The sequence below is a fragment of the Leptodactylus fuscus genome, chromosome 7 (assembly GCF_031893055.1).
Source record: "Leptodactylus fuscus isolate aLepFus1 chromosome 7, aLepFus1.hap2, whole genome shotgun sequence".
NCBI classification, from domain to species: Eukaryota; Metazoa; Chordata; class Amphibia; order Anura; family Leptodactylidae; genus Leptodactylus; species Leptodactylus fuscus.
The window spans coordinates 33,005,744-33,019,841 of NC_134271.1; the positions used below are offsets into that span (position 1 = coordinate 33,005,744).

At 41.7% G+C, this 14,098-nt stretch overlaps 1 protein-coding gene across 1 annotated transcript in view; it reads left to right on the forward strand.

The window, feature by feature from the left end:
* ACTN3 (actinin alpha 3) overlaps positions 1 to 14,098 on the forward strand; it is a 51,509-nt gene that overhangs the window by 19,484 nt on the left and 17,927 nt on the right. The window contains exons 2-4 of the mRNA XM_075281590.1: positions 7,006 to 7,120; positions 10,102 to 10,221; positions 13,105 to 13,191. Of these exons, the coding sequence (XP_075137691.1) occupies positions 7,006 to 7,120; positions 10,102 to 10,221; positions 13,105 to 13,191 (322 nt within the window). The remainder of the gene's footprint in view (positions 1 to 7,005; positions 7,121 to 10,101; positions 10,222 to 13,104; positions 13,192 to 14,098) is intronic.

Here is a 14,098-nt window from a genome sequence, read left to right on the forward strand (position 1 = left end):
GTAACAGAAACCAATGCATTGATGGAAAAAAACAACAAAATCTACTATTATTGTAATATATGAATACTTCCAAGTATAAGCAAATGGCAGTAGCAAATTTTGGGCAATTGATGTGACCGTGTAAAAGGACTATGGTATATTTTAGAGGACTAATTCATGGATCACTACCCTTAACCCCTTATTCTGTACTGATCGAAGCTTTACTCATGATATAAAATATGCTTAGTGGCATCTTCAAGAACCCACTCGTGTCAGTCTGGTTCTATGGGTGTTCTAAGGCTAAGACCCACGTTGCAGCCTTTTTTGCTGCAGATTTTGTTGCGTTCTTTTGAGCCAAAGCCAGGAATGGATTGAGAAAAAGGTAGAAGTATAAGAGCTTCCTATATAATTCCCCATTCCTTTCGTGGCCATTATTGACTTTGGCTCAAAAAAACCGCAGCAAAATCTGCAACAAAAAAAGGTGAGTTTCTGCAACATGGGGCCTTAGCTTAAAGACGGTGTTTGGTTGAGCTGCCGTACAACCTTACTGCTCGTGGGCAGGCACAGCTGTCCTTCAAAACACTGGCGAGAAAGCTACTTACATATGGGGATTCTTTAGGACATATTTGTATGGAGATGTAAAGGACTAATACACAAGATACAATGAGCCACTACCATAGAATACTCGAAGGATCTAAATCCCAAAAAACATGTCTCACCAGTGTAAAGTAGCGTTACTTCATTGGTCCTACAGTTAGTCAAATTTGTCAGCCCTCATATTAAAGAGATTGTCTGTGATGAGATGAGACAACTTAAAGGGATCATCCAGGATTAGCAAACATTGCTGCTTTAATTTTCTTAGTGATTTGAATGAGACGGAGCTTGCCATGTGACTAGAAGACATGACACGTCCTGAAAAGAAGAAAGCAGTTATGTTTTATATGCCTGGATAACTCCTTTATGGGATCATTTAGTTTATGAAGTACCAACATTGACCACTAGATGCGCTATTGCATAATATTCATAAGATATATAATGTATATTTGATATTGTAACAGTGAAATGGTCCACAATTATGTGTTTCCCATTCATAAACAGTAAGAAAGTAAAAGTGTATTAAGACGAATATAGACCAGCATTAGGAGACTAGTGTAACCTGCTACACTATGTATATCGACTGTATACAAGTCTATGGAATCCATATTACAGCTCTGAATAATTTAGTGGTTGTGCAGATCTGTAACACAGACATGTACATGAGGACCGAAGGGGGCTCTCTCTGTCAATTGCTCTTATTCTGAGACGGATGAGAGCAAGGAAATTCGTGTTAGTGAGACCCTACCCTAATTCATCTATACAGTAAATGTAGTGTCTGCAGCAATAAGCTACAACTCCTATCATGTATATGTACCTATGGCATCACTTAACACCTTGCATTGTCCTTGGGGAAACAACTTGCGTAGCATATATGTTATGTTTGACAGAAAGCTGACAGCTGGAGCTCATGTACAAAGGCCAGACCAAATGCAAGCCATATTCTGTTGTTCAGGGCGAAAAACTAAGAAGCAACATTCTTCAATGTATTATTTTCTGATTCTTTAAAGCTAGCCATACACATGAGATAACCTTTGCAACCAGAATCGATAGACGAACAATCCCACATCAACATAAACAGCTTAAAGTATCCCATCTGGGGGCAGTTTAGATATAAAAATGTATTGAGGCTAAGTCAATGACAGTTTGCCAAATTTGGGCCAAACATGTCATCCATTTTTATTTTTGGCCAACCAATGACCAAACACGGATATTTTTGTTGGCAAACAAAAGTTTGCCCTTGACTGTCACAAATGGTTATTTGCACTATTGATAATTGATCAAAATAAGCCAACTAAAGTCTAATATTTATGACCACCTTAAGGCTGAGGATTCACATTGCGGAAACACAGCTTTTTTTGTTGCAGATTTTGTTGTGGTTTCTTGAGCCAAACCCAAGTATGGCTACAAAGTGAATGGGGAATATCTAGGAAGTTCTTATATGTATATCTTCTGCTCAATCCACTTCTGGGTTCGACTCAAAAAAACGCAACAATAAAAAGAGCTGCGTTTCTGCAGCATGGAGCCTATAGCTGTGGAATCTGAATTCTGGTTGAGGACATCTAGCTACTACACAGAATGTGACAGACAATGCTTTAGGCTAAAGCCCCACATTGCGGAAACGTAGCTTTTTTTGTTGCAGAATTTGTCCAAAGCCAGAACTGGATTGAACAGAAGGAAGAAGTATGAGAATTTCCTATATATTTTCCATTCCTTTTGTAGCCATTCTTGGCTTTAGCTAAAAAAAAAAAAAAAAAAAAAAAAAAAAAAAGCAACAAAATCTGCACCCCAAAAAAAGCTGCGTTTCCGCAATGTGGGACCTTAGCCATATGGGAAAAAATTCTACAAAATAGTTCACTTCGAGAAGGAAGACAATTATCTCACTAATACACCCTATAAGTATCTATCCTGTATGTCAATGTCTGACGCATGAAGGAGACTTAGAACATGACTAGGGTGATCCCAAATGCTGTAGATTCTGCTTTAGTTCTGTGAAATGCAGGTAACATAAATGTAACTTACCTACAATGAATAAAAAATTGCAGCTACTTAAAGAGGACCTTTCATTAGATTGGGCACAGGCAGTTCCATATACTGCTGGAAAGCTGACAGTGCGCTGAATTCAGCGCACTATCGGCTTTCCCGAACTGTGCCCCGAGTAAAGCGGTATCGGTCCCGGTACCATAGCGTTTTACAGTCAGAAGGGCATTCCTGACAGTCAGTTAGGTACGTCCTTCTGCACAGCAGCGCCTATCGTGCTGTACAGCGATATAGGCGCTGCTGTGGAGAAGGAAATCCTGACTGACTGTCAGGAACGCCCTTCTGACTGTAAAGCGCTATGGTACCGGGACCGATAGCGCTTTACCCGGGGCACAGATCGGGAAAGCCAGTAGTGCGCTGAATTCAGTGCACTGTCAGCTTTCCAGCAGTATATGGAACTGCCTGTGCCCAATCTGATGAAAGGTCCTCTTTAAGGACAAGACTTCGGAGGTCACAGGTTCCATTGTTCCAGGTGTATTAATCCAATTTTTCTTATTATTGGGTCTAAGGGGAACTAGTGCTGTAGACTTTGATACGATTTACCAGTCCATTCTATGGTTATGATACATCTAGTTCTGCTATAAGAGTACATGGTCCTGACCCTGGATAAATGGTGATAATCCACTCCGCACAGTAACAATCCAGTCCATGCAGTGATAATCTAGAAGGTATGGAAATCATCTAGACTGCTGTGCACATCAAATATGGCAATGGTGGACATACAATATTATTGTGGTCCATTGTAATTTGCTTTGTAATACAAAATACAAATATTCGGGTTTGTAACGAATGGCTCACTCATATCATAGTGATAATAAAGCTTGAGATATAATAATTCGCATCTATATATTGTCTATAGAGTAAAGCCTTCTTCTATGGCTGAAGTAAAGGTGTCACATGGTATGCAGTGTCCTAAATAGACCATCACTGCCATAAAATCTGCAGGAAGATGTTACCAGCACATTGCAGACAGTAATAGGATCTCCCACCTGTCCTTCCATTTGGTATGGGATAGCCAAGCTAACTCATTCCAAGATGATGTACAGTGTACATCCCATAAACCCTCTTTGGGACTCTCCAGGATATCGTTACCCTAAAAATAGCTTTCTAGGAAGCTGACAGATTTGTGGGTTTGGCCAGACGCCTGAAAAAAGATATTTTTTAAGAAGTATTACTGCTGATAGTAAGTCAGACTTAATAACAGACAATGAAAAACTATATATTTGTGCTCAAATGTCTTCTGCATCTCAAAAAATGTAAATTCCTATTCACCAAAATTATGACTGCAATGGCTGTGCTCAAAAATCAACAAGTAAATTCCCAGTTTGGTGGAATAGCAGCTGAACGGCCCCAGTCCCTTTCTGGTAAACCCATAACAAACAGATGAAGTTGTGGCCAGTAAGACATTTGTCCTGTAGCCGCTGCTTTAGGGAATATGTAATACTACATGATGGCTATCAGATGAATGGACGTTCTGTAATACAAGCAAAGTACAATTGGTGTCAGAATGTTCTAGCTCATAAAGGGGGTTCGAATAGGGGACCTCTATATATGACATCCATATGCCCAAATAAAGCAAGTGTGAAGGGGTCATCTTGGCATAACCCATTGATTTTTATCATTTGCCACATCATATATATATATATATATATATATATATATATATATATATATATATATATATATATATAAATGTCACACGTCTTCTCTGTTACAGTCCCTTCAAGTCTTTGGCCTTAAAGAGCATTTCTTCCTAAAAATAAAGACTCGCTAGTAAATATAGGCACTGGAGTTGTCAAGTGGTAGCTATGTCTCTAGTTATATCTGTTTGAGCGACAAGCAATAATGTCATTTACGGCGTCACATGATAAATAATACCGTCCGGTTTTCCACTTCCCGCCTCTGTCTCGATACAGAAGGAAAGGACTGGGAATATCTGCCCAACCAGTTACTAAGCCACCCAACCACTACCACAGTGGCCAACAAACACATCAAAAGTAAAGAGTGTTCCAGGATTTGGAGCAACCCGTGGGGTGGGCAGGGTGGGTAAAAAACACTCCATTGTGCATTCCTGGCCCATTTCTGTTGCGTGTCACTGCTGACAGTGATGGAAACCATAGGACTCACAATATCGCTCAGACCAATCGGTAGGGTTAGTAGTCACTGAAGAGGAACCATTGAGATTTCTCACATTTGTCACTGGTTCCTTACCAAGGACCATGGAGGCCACTGATTGGTCTCAGTGGTCACTTGATCCTCAAAGTTCGTGGCCGCAAAAAGGGGCCCATCCACCCTGGCCGCCAGCAAGTTGCTCCAAATCTTGGAAACCCCTTTAATACAAATGAATGTGAGTATACATAGAATGTGAGTATACATGGATGTATAATCCAATGTAATAGAAGCCACAAAAAAGAAAAGAAATAATTCATTTTCTTCGGAGAGTTGTCGGTTTTTCCTGTTTTTTCAAGTTGCTCTATAATCCAGTGTATATCATTGGAACCTTTTTTATTATTATTATTATTAAAGGGATTCTGTCACCACCAAAGTCTTTTTTTGTTTTTCTTAACAATCGACATGCTGTGGTAACTGACATAGGGAATATACATTTTTTTTGTATAGAAATGAAAATTTCTAAGGGAGTGTTCACACTACCGTCGGTGTCTGAACAGCTAGTGTCTGATGCTAATGTCCGCGCAAAATCTTGTGCAGACATTAGCATCGGACACTAGCTTTGTCCATTACATTTTGCATTGATTTAAATGGACATCGGGTGCGTTCTTTTACTGTCTGTGCCTGTCCTTAACTGTCCGTTCACAAAGATGTCCGATTTTTCAAGCGGACAGCAAAAGCCTACAGGTGAACACTCCCTAAGAAAATAAACTTTTAATCTGTATGTGATTGAGCTGTTCAATGCACCTGGGCATAGCCATACCATCCAGATAATCTGCCTCTGCCTGTGGTTACCATCCAACACTGCCACCTAACAATGATTGACGGGTTCCGATGTGGAGTAACCACATACAAAAAAGGTGACAGATCAAAGCATGTATGTGGTTTAGAAGCAATTTTGGTGGTGGTAGCCTAAGGCCTCATTCACACCTCGAATGGAATACCGAACGCATTTGCAAGCGGTGTGCAGTGAAAGCACACGGATCCCCATAGACTATAATGGGGTCTGTGTGCTTGCCGCCAGATCTCCGCAGGGAACATGTGGACAGGAAAGTACTTCACAATCTACTTTCTGGTCCGCAGGATTCGTGCGGGCAGCGCGCGGCAAGCACACAGACCCCATTATAGTCTATGGGGTCCGTGTAGTTTCACTGCACACCACTTGCAGATGCGTTTGGCAGCCCGTTTGGGGGGGCCCCCATGCAGACTCCCCGAATGGATTACCAAACGCAGATGTGAGCCAAGCATAAGGCCCCATGCACACATCTGAGTGTGCCGCCCAACGTAGAGGAGCAAATTTACAGCGGAATGTACTTGAATGACACTTGAAGTCCGTGATGCATTTGTTTCTATGGAGCTTTAGGCTGTATTCACACAGAGTAACGCCAGGCGTTTTTTGTGTGTTTTTTGTACATAGCGCCGCGTTAACGCTGCGTATACGCCGCGTTAATGCCGGGCAACGCCACCGCAAAATAGCGCGGCGTTAACGCCGCATATACACAGCGTTAACGAGGCGCTATGTGCAAAAAACACACAAAAAACGCCTGGCGTTACTCTGTTTGAATACAGCCTTAGATTTGTTCTGTTCTGATAACATGGAACAGGATAGGACTTGCTCTATTATAATCAGAATGGAATGGAGCATTGGACACCCCTTGGGAAATCCTCAGCCAGCAAACTTAGTTGTGTACATTAGGCCTAATACTTTGTACTATGATTCTGTGCGTATAGTACGATCACAGTACGCCATTCTATAAAGAGAAAATATTATGATTCCTATCACCATTACTTGTATAAAGACGAGCCATGCTATTCCTGTGGGGCCCCTATAGATTGGGGCAAGTCCCATACAGCCCTAAATTCTATAGGGAAAGGTGTCAGCACTACATAGGGTCCACAACAGTAAGGAGGCAGCTTATGGTTTGTTTTCCTTTGTTTTGTGCCCTTGACCTTTCACGCTCATTCGGTGCCAAAAACTTATCTCTAAGTCAGATAAGGCATTTCATCCTTGAAGATATATTAATACCTGCCTTGGCCGCCTTCCTTATTGGGAGGTTTTTGCTATGTAAGAGAAGAGAAAATATAGATAATACTGCTGTCATTGTCGGGTACCTACATAATTTACTTCCTATTATCTTACTGATGAATTACGGTATATGTTTCTGCCTATATAAGCTACTTAATAGCGAGATAACTTATCCATCTTTCATTTTCTCTCTACAGACCTTCACAGCCTGGTGCAACTCTCACCTTAGGAAAGCTGGAACACAAATTGAGAACATAGAGGAAGACTTTAGAAATGGCTTGAAGCTGATGTTGCTGCTGGAGGTTATCTCTGGTAAGGGTGATAGACAATGTAATACTAGGTATAATTCAATAGACAACTATAGACTATAAGCCGGTGTCACATGCCCGTGTTAGAAGGCTGGACATATGATTGGATACTACTGTAGGAGAAATGTCGGGCGTGTTTACGTATTTCCCATAATCTTTTGGTGCAGAAGACAATTATTCATTTCCTGTGTGCATTAAACATTTGGCACAGGTTTACTAAGCAAAATATGGCCAGAATTCTGTCTCAAATGACATGTTTTAGGCTCAGGCCCCACGTAGAGGGCTGCGGGAAAAACCACGGCAGAAATGCATCACAGTTTTTCCCACAGCACTTTTCACAGAAAGTTTGCAGAGTTTTCTTCTGTGGACTTTCTGCTTCCATTATGCCAAAAGGGTTTTGGCTTTTCCACTGTGGGTATTTTTCTTCAATGTGTAGATGTTGTGGAAACGCAGCTTTTTTTGTTGCGGATTTTGTTGCGGTTTTTTGAGCGAAAGCCAAGAATGGCTGCAAGAGGAATGGGAGATACATACTAAGTACTTCTACTACTGCTTTCTGCTCAATCCATTCCAGGCTTTGGCTCAAAAAAACAACAAAATCTGCAACAAAAAAAGCTGTGTTTTCACAAAGTGGGACCTCAGTCGAAAAGTGTATTTTGTTGATTGAAGAGGATCGATATGCTAGTTGTAGGTGTCAGAAGAAAGGTAAAGGTATCTAACATCTAGCACAGGGGTCAGGAACCTTTGGCACTCCAGCTGCTGTGATAATACACACAGTGCGTTCCAAGCTTGTCAGATGAATTCGACAAGCAGCTTTTTCTCGTGACTAATAGCCATACTTGGCTTGGCCAGTCATGCATGCTTACATTATGGTATAGTGTGGAATAAGCCAGGGTCAGACACTTTGGGCAGCAACTTATCTCTTATGATCCTGCATGCTGAAACTGAACATACCCAATCACTCTTGCCTCTGCCATCTGCTGTTAGACACATTAGGGTAAGTTCACACAGAGGTTGAAAATCAGGTAGCCGCGACTGAATGCCGGTACACTCCAACTGCATCCAGTCGCGCACTCCACTCCAGATTAGGCCCAATGAATGGGCCTAGTCGGGAGGAGGGAGTGTCTTCAGGTCGAATTGCGAGGCAAATCGGCCTGAGGAATGAGCATCTCGCTTCTTTTTCCAGGAGCCGGAACAAACTGGCTCCCGGAAAAAAGAGCAGACCGGCTCCCATTGATTTCAATAGGAGCTGTCTCTCAAAATCCTGACCAAAAAACTCTGTGTGAACTTACCCTCACTTGGATTCCACCAACATCAGACATCTGCTGTAATGTGAATGTCCTGCTGTCAGACTGACTATATAAACTAGGTGTTAGCACAAGAAAATGTACAAGATGGAGAAGATATATCTATGAATTAAAGGGGCTAAAACTATTGATGAGTGATCCTAAGAGGTTTTCATTACCTCAACAGAGAATGGAGCAGGAGGCGAACGGTTTTGTTCTCTATGCCAAACCAGGTTACTGCAGATCTGCGGTCAGTTAAGTAAACCTGGTCTGGCCACTATACAGAGAACAGAGCTGTCCGCTCCCTGCTCCATTCTTTAGGTATCAGCTGCTCAGAACAGCTGATTGTTGGAGGTGCCGGGTGTCAGACACCACAGATCCGATGACCTTAGAATAAGTCATCCATATTTTTAGCCTGTAAAACTCCTTGAGGTCCTACATTACGGAAACACAGCAGAAAAGATTTTTGTGTTTTACAGTCCCAGCAAAGTAAATGGTATTCTGGTTTATCCCATCCATGCATTGCGGGGGGAAAACACTATGGAAAAATGTCATTAAATCTGCTGAAACTCTAGATAAAGGAAGAAAAACCGCAGAGAAAAACGCAACAAAATATTGTGGTAAAGAACACTATTCATTTTCACTACATCTTTTCCTGCACCATTTTTTAGCTGCGTTCCACAACATGGGGCCTTAGCCTAGGGGTAAACTTAATACCTCTGCCCCACTGGGTGAGATCTCAGGCTTCTATCAACTCATTTATCAGGAATTACTAATGGTAAGTTCACACTGGGTTTTTTGGACCGGAACCTGAGGCAGAGGATGCCTCAGGTTCCGGTCCAAAATACGGGTAGCTGCGACTGGATGCCGATGCACTCCACTCCGGATTAGGCCCAAATGGATGGGCCTAGTCGGGAGGGAGTGTCTTCAAGCGGATGTCACGAGGCGAATCCGCCTGAAAGAATGAGCACCTCGCTTCTTTTTCCGGAAGCTGGAACTAATGGCTCCCGGAAAAAAGAACTGACTGGCTCAATGGGAGCCGTATATTTGGTAAGGATTTTGAGGCGGATATGGCCTCAAAATCCTGACCAAAAAACCCCATGTGAACTAACCCTGATATTTTTCTACTCCATCTTGGTATTGTAACACTTACAGATGTATTGTCATGGCATATACCCTGTGGACAATGCTGGGTGCACACTGCACTCATTAACTTCAGTGGGGGAAACTTTCAACCAGCCAAGGCTAAGGCCCCACGTTGCAGGGCTTTTTTGTTGCAGATTTTGCTACATTTTTTTTTTCTTTTTTGAGCCAAAGCCATGGACAGCTACAAAAGGAATGGGAAATCCAGTCCCGATTTTGATTCATAAAAAAGCTCTACCATTTGGCTGATTTTAGACAATGTTTGCTTACTGGGCTGCAGTGGTGACATTACGTACATTGAAAATCGTAACAAGGCCAGGGACAGGCTGATGTAATAAAATGGTTATAAGTTTGTCGCAACTTTTTTGCCCATGGCCAAACACTGAAGTAATGCGTAATTCATTTGATGCAAACTTGTGAAGCATTAGCCGAAAATGGACTAATGTCTTATTGTGAATCAACAAAGTAATATCGTTGCTTAAAGTGTATTTTTTCTTTTACAACCTATCCCTGTAATATTATGTGAAATATTGAAATTATCTTTATTGTTCTGTTGCAGGGGAGAGACTGCCTAAACCAGACAAAGGAAAAATGCGTTTCCATAAGATCGCAAATGTGAACAAGGCTCTTGACTTCATTGCCAGCAAAGGAGTAAAATTGGTATCTATTGGTGCAGAAGGTGAGTTTTATCTCAGAAACATCATTGACCCGATGAAGTCATCTGACTATAAGGGAGCCTTCACACGGAGTTACGCTCTGCTCATTCTGAACGTAAAACTCGTTCAGAATGAGCGCAAAACCAGATCCCATTGATTTCTATGGGTGCCGGCATACGTGCGCTCCCCATTGTAATCAATGGGAGGCTTTTTTTACCTATTGCTTTCAATGTGATACGCGCGTATCACATTGAAAGCAATAGGTTAAAAAGCCAAAAGACATGAGGCATGTCAGCTGGGAAGCCAGGGAGCTTCATGTTACACCTCTGAGGCCGTGTCAATTTCTTTGTCAGACTTTTTTTTTTTTTTGCAGACTGATTAAGAAATTAATATAATACACCCATTGGGCACGATTATTATTTTTTTCACAATGCATTTATAACTTGCACCTTTTTAAAATGGGGCAAAAAAGGCGCACATTTAATCCTGTACATGGGCAGTATAAAAGAGCCCATCAGTTAGAAAGCATTAAAAAGGTGCAATTGAGCAATTTTTTTTAGCAATTGTGCTTCTTCGGACAGAAAAGGGGCAAAATGCACATGTTCATTAAAAGGCGAATCTAAACTAACGTGTATAACATTTAACATGGCGGTCTGCCTACAACTTAGATAAGCACCACAGTAAGGGCCCATGCACACGGAGTAAACGCGCGCTCATTTTTGCATAATACACGTGTAAAGAATACATGTGTAAAAATCAGACTACTATTGACTTCAATGACATTTTTTACACGTGTATTATGCAAATATCAGCGCACGTTTACTTCGTGTGCATGGGCCCTAAGGGTGCATTCACACGGAGGATAATGGCGCTGAATTTGGTGTGGAATTTCAGCGCTGAAAAAAAGCCTCCCATTGATTTCAATGGGTTCCTTTTTCATACTGCGAAAAGTATGGTCAAACAAGGGGCAGATGATAAATAACTCCCATAGACTTTAAAAGGCTTTGTGAATCAATTTTGATAATTGAACAAGGCCGTAGACGCCATACACACAACCGAGTGTGCATCCAATGTGTGGCTGTGTATGCAGCGGAATCCACTCGGATGACACTTGGGGTGGCATTCTGTTATGTATTCACATCTATGGGGGCTTCCAATTCATTCTGTTTCGATGACGTAGAGCAGGATAGGACCTACTCTATAATCATCCATGTAATCAGAATAGATTGGAAGCCCCCATGGACGCAAATGCTTAATGGAATGCAGTTATATGACACTCCAACTCAGCACCACATCAGATCATGTGCATGGAGTTGGAGTCTCACATTGATTAGAAATGGCGCAACAAGACTCATTCTTCACTACCTAATGGCCCATAGAAAAAAAAAACAGACATGGATTAAAACAGATGATAACAGCACGTGTAATAAACAACATCAGTGGGGGTATTAATGCATCTTCTGTTTTTTCTACACCAAAGAAAAGGTCTGAGGCTGGTTGCAGACGACTATGCTGCAACTAGCCTGACGTGAATTAAAAGCATGGACTCACACGGGGGACATGGGACATGGGACATGGGATTGCCCCCCCCCCCCGCTTCCTGTACACTGGCCCTGCTTCTGCGGCATCTTTGACTAAATGAATAAGAGCAACGGAAGCAAAGGACACAAAATAGGACAGGAACAGGACTGTCGTCCTGCACATGGGACCATGAAAATCATGGTTGTGTGTACGGGCCCATAGAAAAGAATGGGTCAGTGTGCTATCCGTGAAATAGTCAGCTAGCTTACTGACCCACACCACAGTCGTCCACAAAGGGCTTTACCCCTCGTTCACATCTGCATTCGGTATTTCATTCGGGGAGTCTGCATGGGGACCCCTCGAACGGAATACCGAATGCAACTGTAAGCAGTGTGCAGTAAAAGCACACAAACCCTATAGACTATATTGGGATCCGTGTGCTGGCCGCCAGATCTCTGCACAGAACATGCAGGCAGGAAAGTAGATTGTGAACTACTTTCCTGTCCGCATGATCCCTGGAGAGATCTGGCGGCCAGCACACAGACCCCATTATTATCTATGGGGTCTGTGTGCTTTAGGCTGCGTTCCCACGGAGTAACGCGCCGCTCATTCTGACAAGTAAACATGTGTCAGAGTGAGGCGCTTCAAAACAGATTCCATTGACTTCAATGGGTGCTGGTTTATGCACACTACCCATTGAACTCAATGGGAGGCTTTTTTACCTATTGCTTTCAATGTGATACGAGCTTATCACATTGAAAACAATAGGCAAAAAAGCCTCCCATTGAGTTCAATGGGTAGCGCGCGTAAGACCAAACCCATTGAAGTCAATGGGATTCTGTTTTACTGTGCTCACGTGTTTACGTGTCAGAATGAGCGGCGCGTTACTCCGTGGGAACGGAGCCTTAAACTGGCACACCGCTTGCAGTTGCGTTCGGTATTCTGTTTGGGAATGAGGCCTTATACTGACAAACAAATGCTGAACACCTGTGTGGTTTCAACAAACACATGCTTTAACACAAGTCGAAATACAGATGTGTAATAGCACCCTCAGGCTGAAACACCATATTATGAAAACGCAGCGTTTTTGCCGCTAAGGAGACACCATGGCAAAAATTGCTGTGTTTTACATTTCCTGCAAAGTGGATGAGATGCTGGCTAATCTCATCCACAAAATGATGCCGAAAAATATCAGAATACGGAAAAGCTCCATTTTCAAATACGCTTGCATTTTGACAATCGAATCATGTCAATTTTGCCAGATTCACCAGAATCTAATTCACTTTGCAGGTTCTGTAAAATGCCGCATTTTTTTGCCATGGTGTTTAGGCAGAACTATATACTATATATACACTAATTCATTGAATCCTCTTTTTTTTTTATAGAAATTGTTGATGGAAATTTGAAGATGACCTTGGGTATGATCTGGACTATTATCCTGCGTTTCGCTATTCAGGACATTTCAGTTGAAGGTAAGTTTAGCACATTGTACTGCACTTATTATATTACACCAGTTTAGTTATTGTACTATTTTGTATACCGTATACACTCGAATATAAGCTGACCCCCCCTAATTTTACCACAAAAAACTGGGAAAACTTATTGACTCGAGTATAAGCCTAGGAAGGAAATGTAGCAGCTAGAGATGAGTGAGTACTGTTCGGATCGGCTGATCCGAACAGCACGCTCCATAGAAATGAATGGATGCACCTGGTACTTCCGCTTTGACGTCGGCTGGCCGCTTAACCCCCCGCGTGCCGGCTACGTCCATTCATTTCTATGCGAGCGTGCTGTTCGGATCGGCTGATCCGAACAGTACTCGCTCATCTCTAGTAGCAGCTACTGGAAAATTTCAAAAATTAAAATGGATTTTGGGTGCAGTAGGTGCTGGGAAAGGGGAGGAGGTGTTTTGGTTGCCTGTCTGCAGATACCCTATATTCAGTAGACCGGGCATACCTAATGTGTATGTGTTTCACAGTAATTTTCTACTTTTATACGTATTCTAGGGAAAGGAGGGATTTCAAACTTTTATTTATTTTATTTTTTTTATTATATTTTTCAAAGCCTTTTTTTCTTTTTTTTACTATTTTATGGGAGATTCTTTACATTACTATTGCGGCTGGTCATAGACCCCCCCCCCAAAAAAAAAAAAAAAAAAAAAAAAAAAAATTAAAATTTTTTTTTTTTTTTTGCTTGACTCGATTATAAGCGAGGGGGGCTTTTTCAGCACAAATAAACTCGAGTATATATGGTAGTTTTATTTATTATGGGCTATATACTACTACAGCCATCAAACAAATGCAAATTCATGCAACTTGGGTTTGTTTATTTTTTTTTACTCCATTTTCTTTATGTTTTATAATATAATATACTCTTATT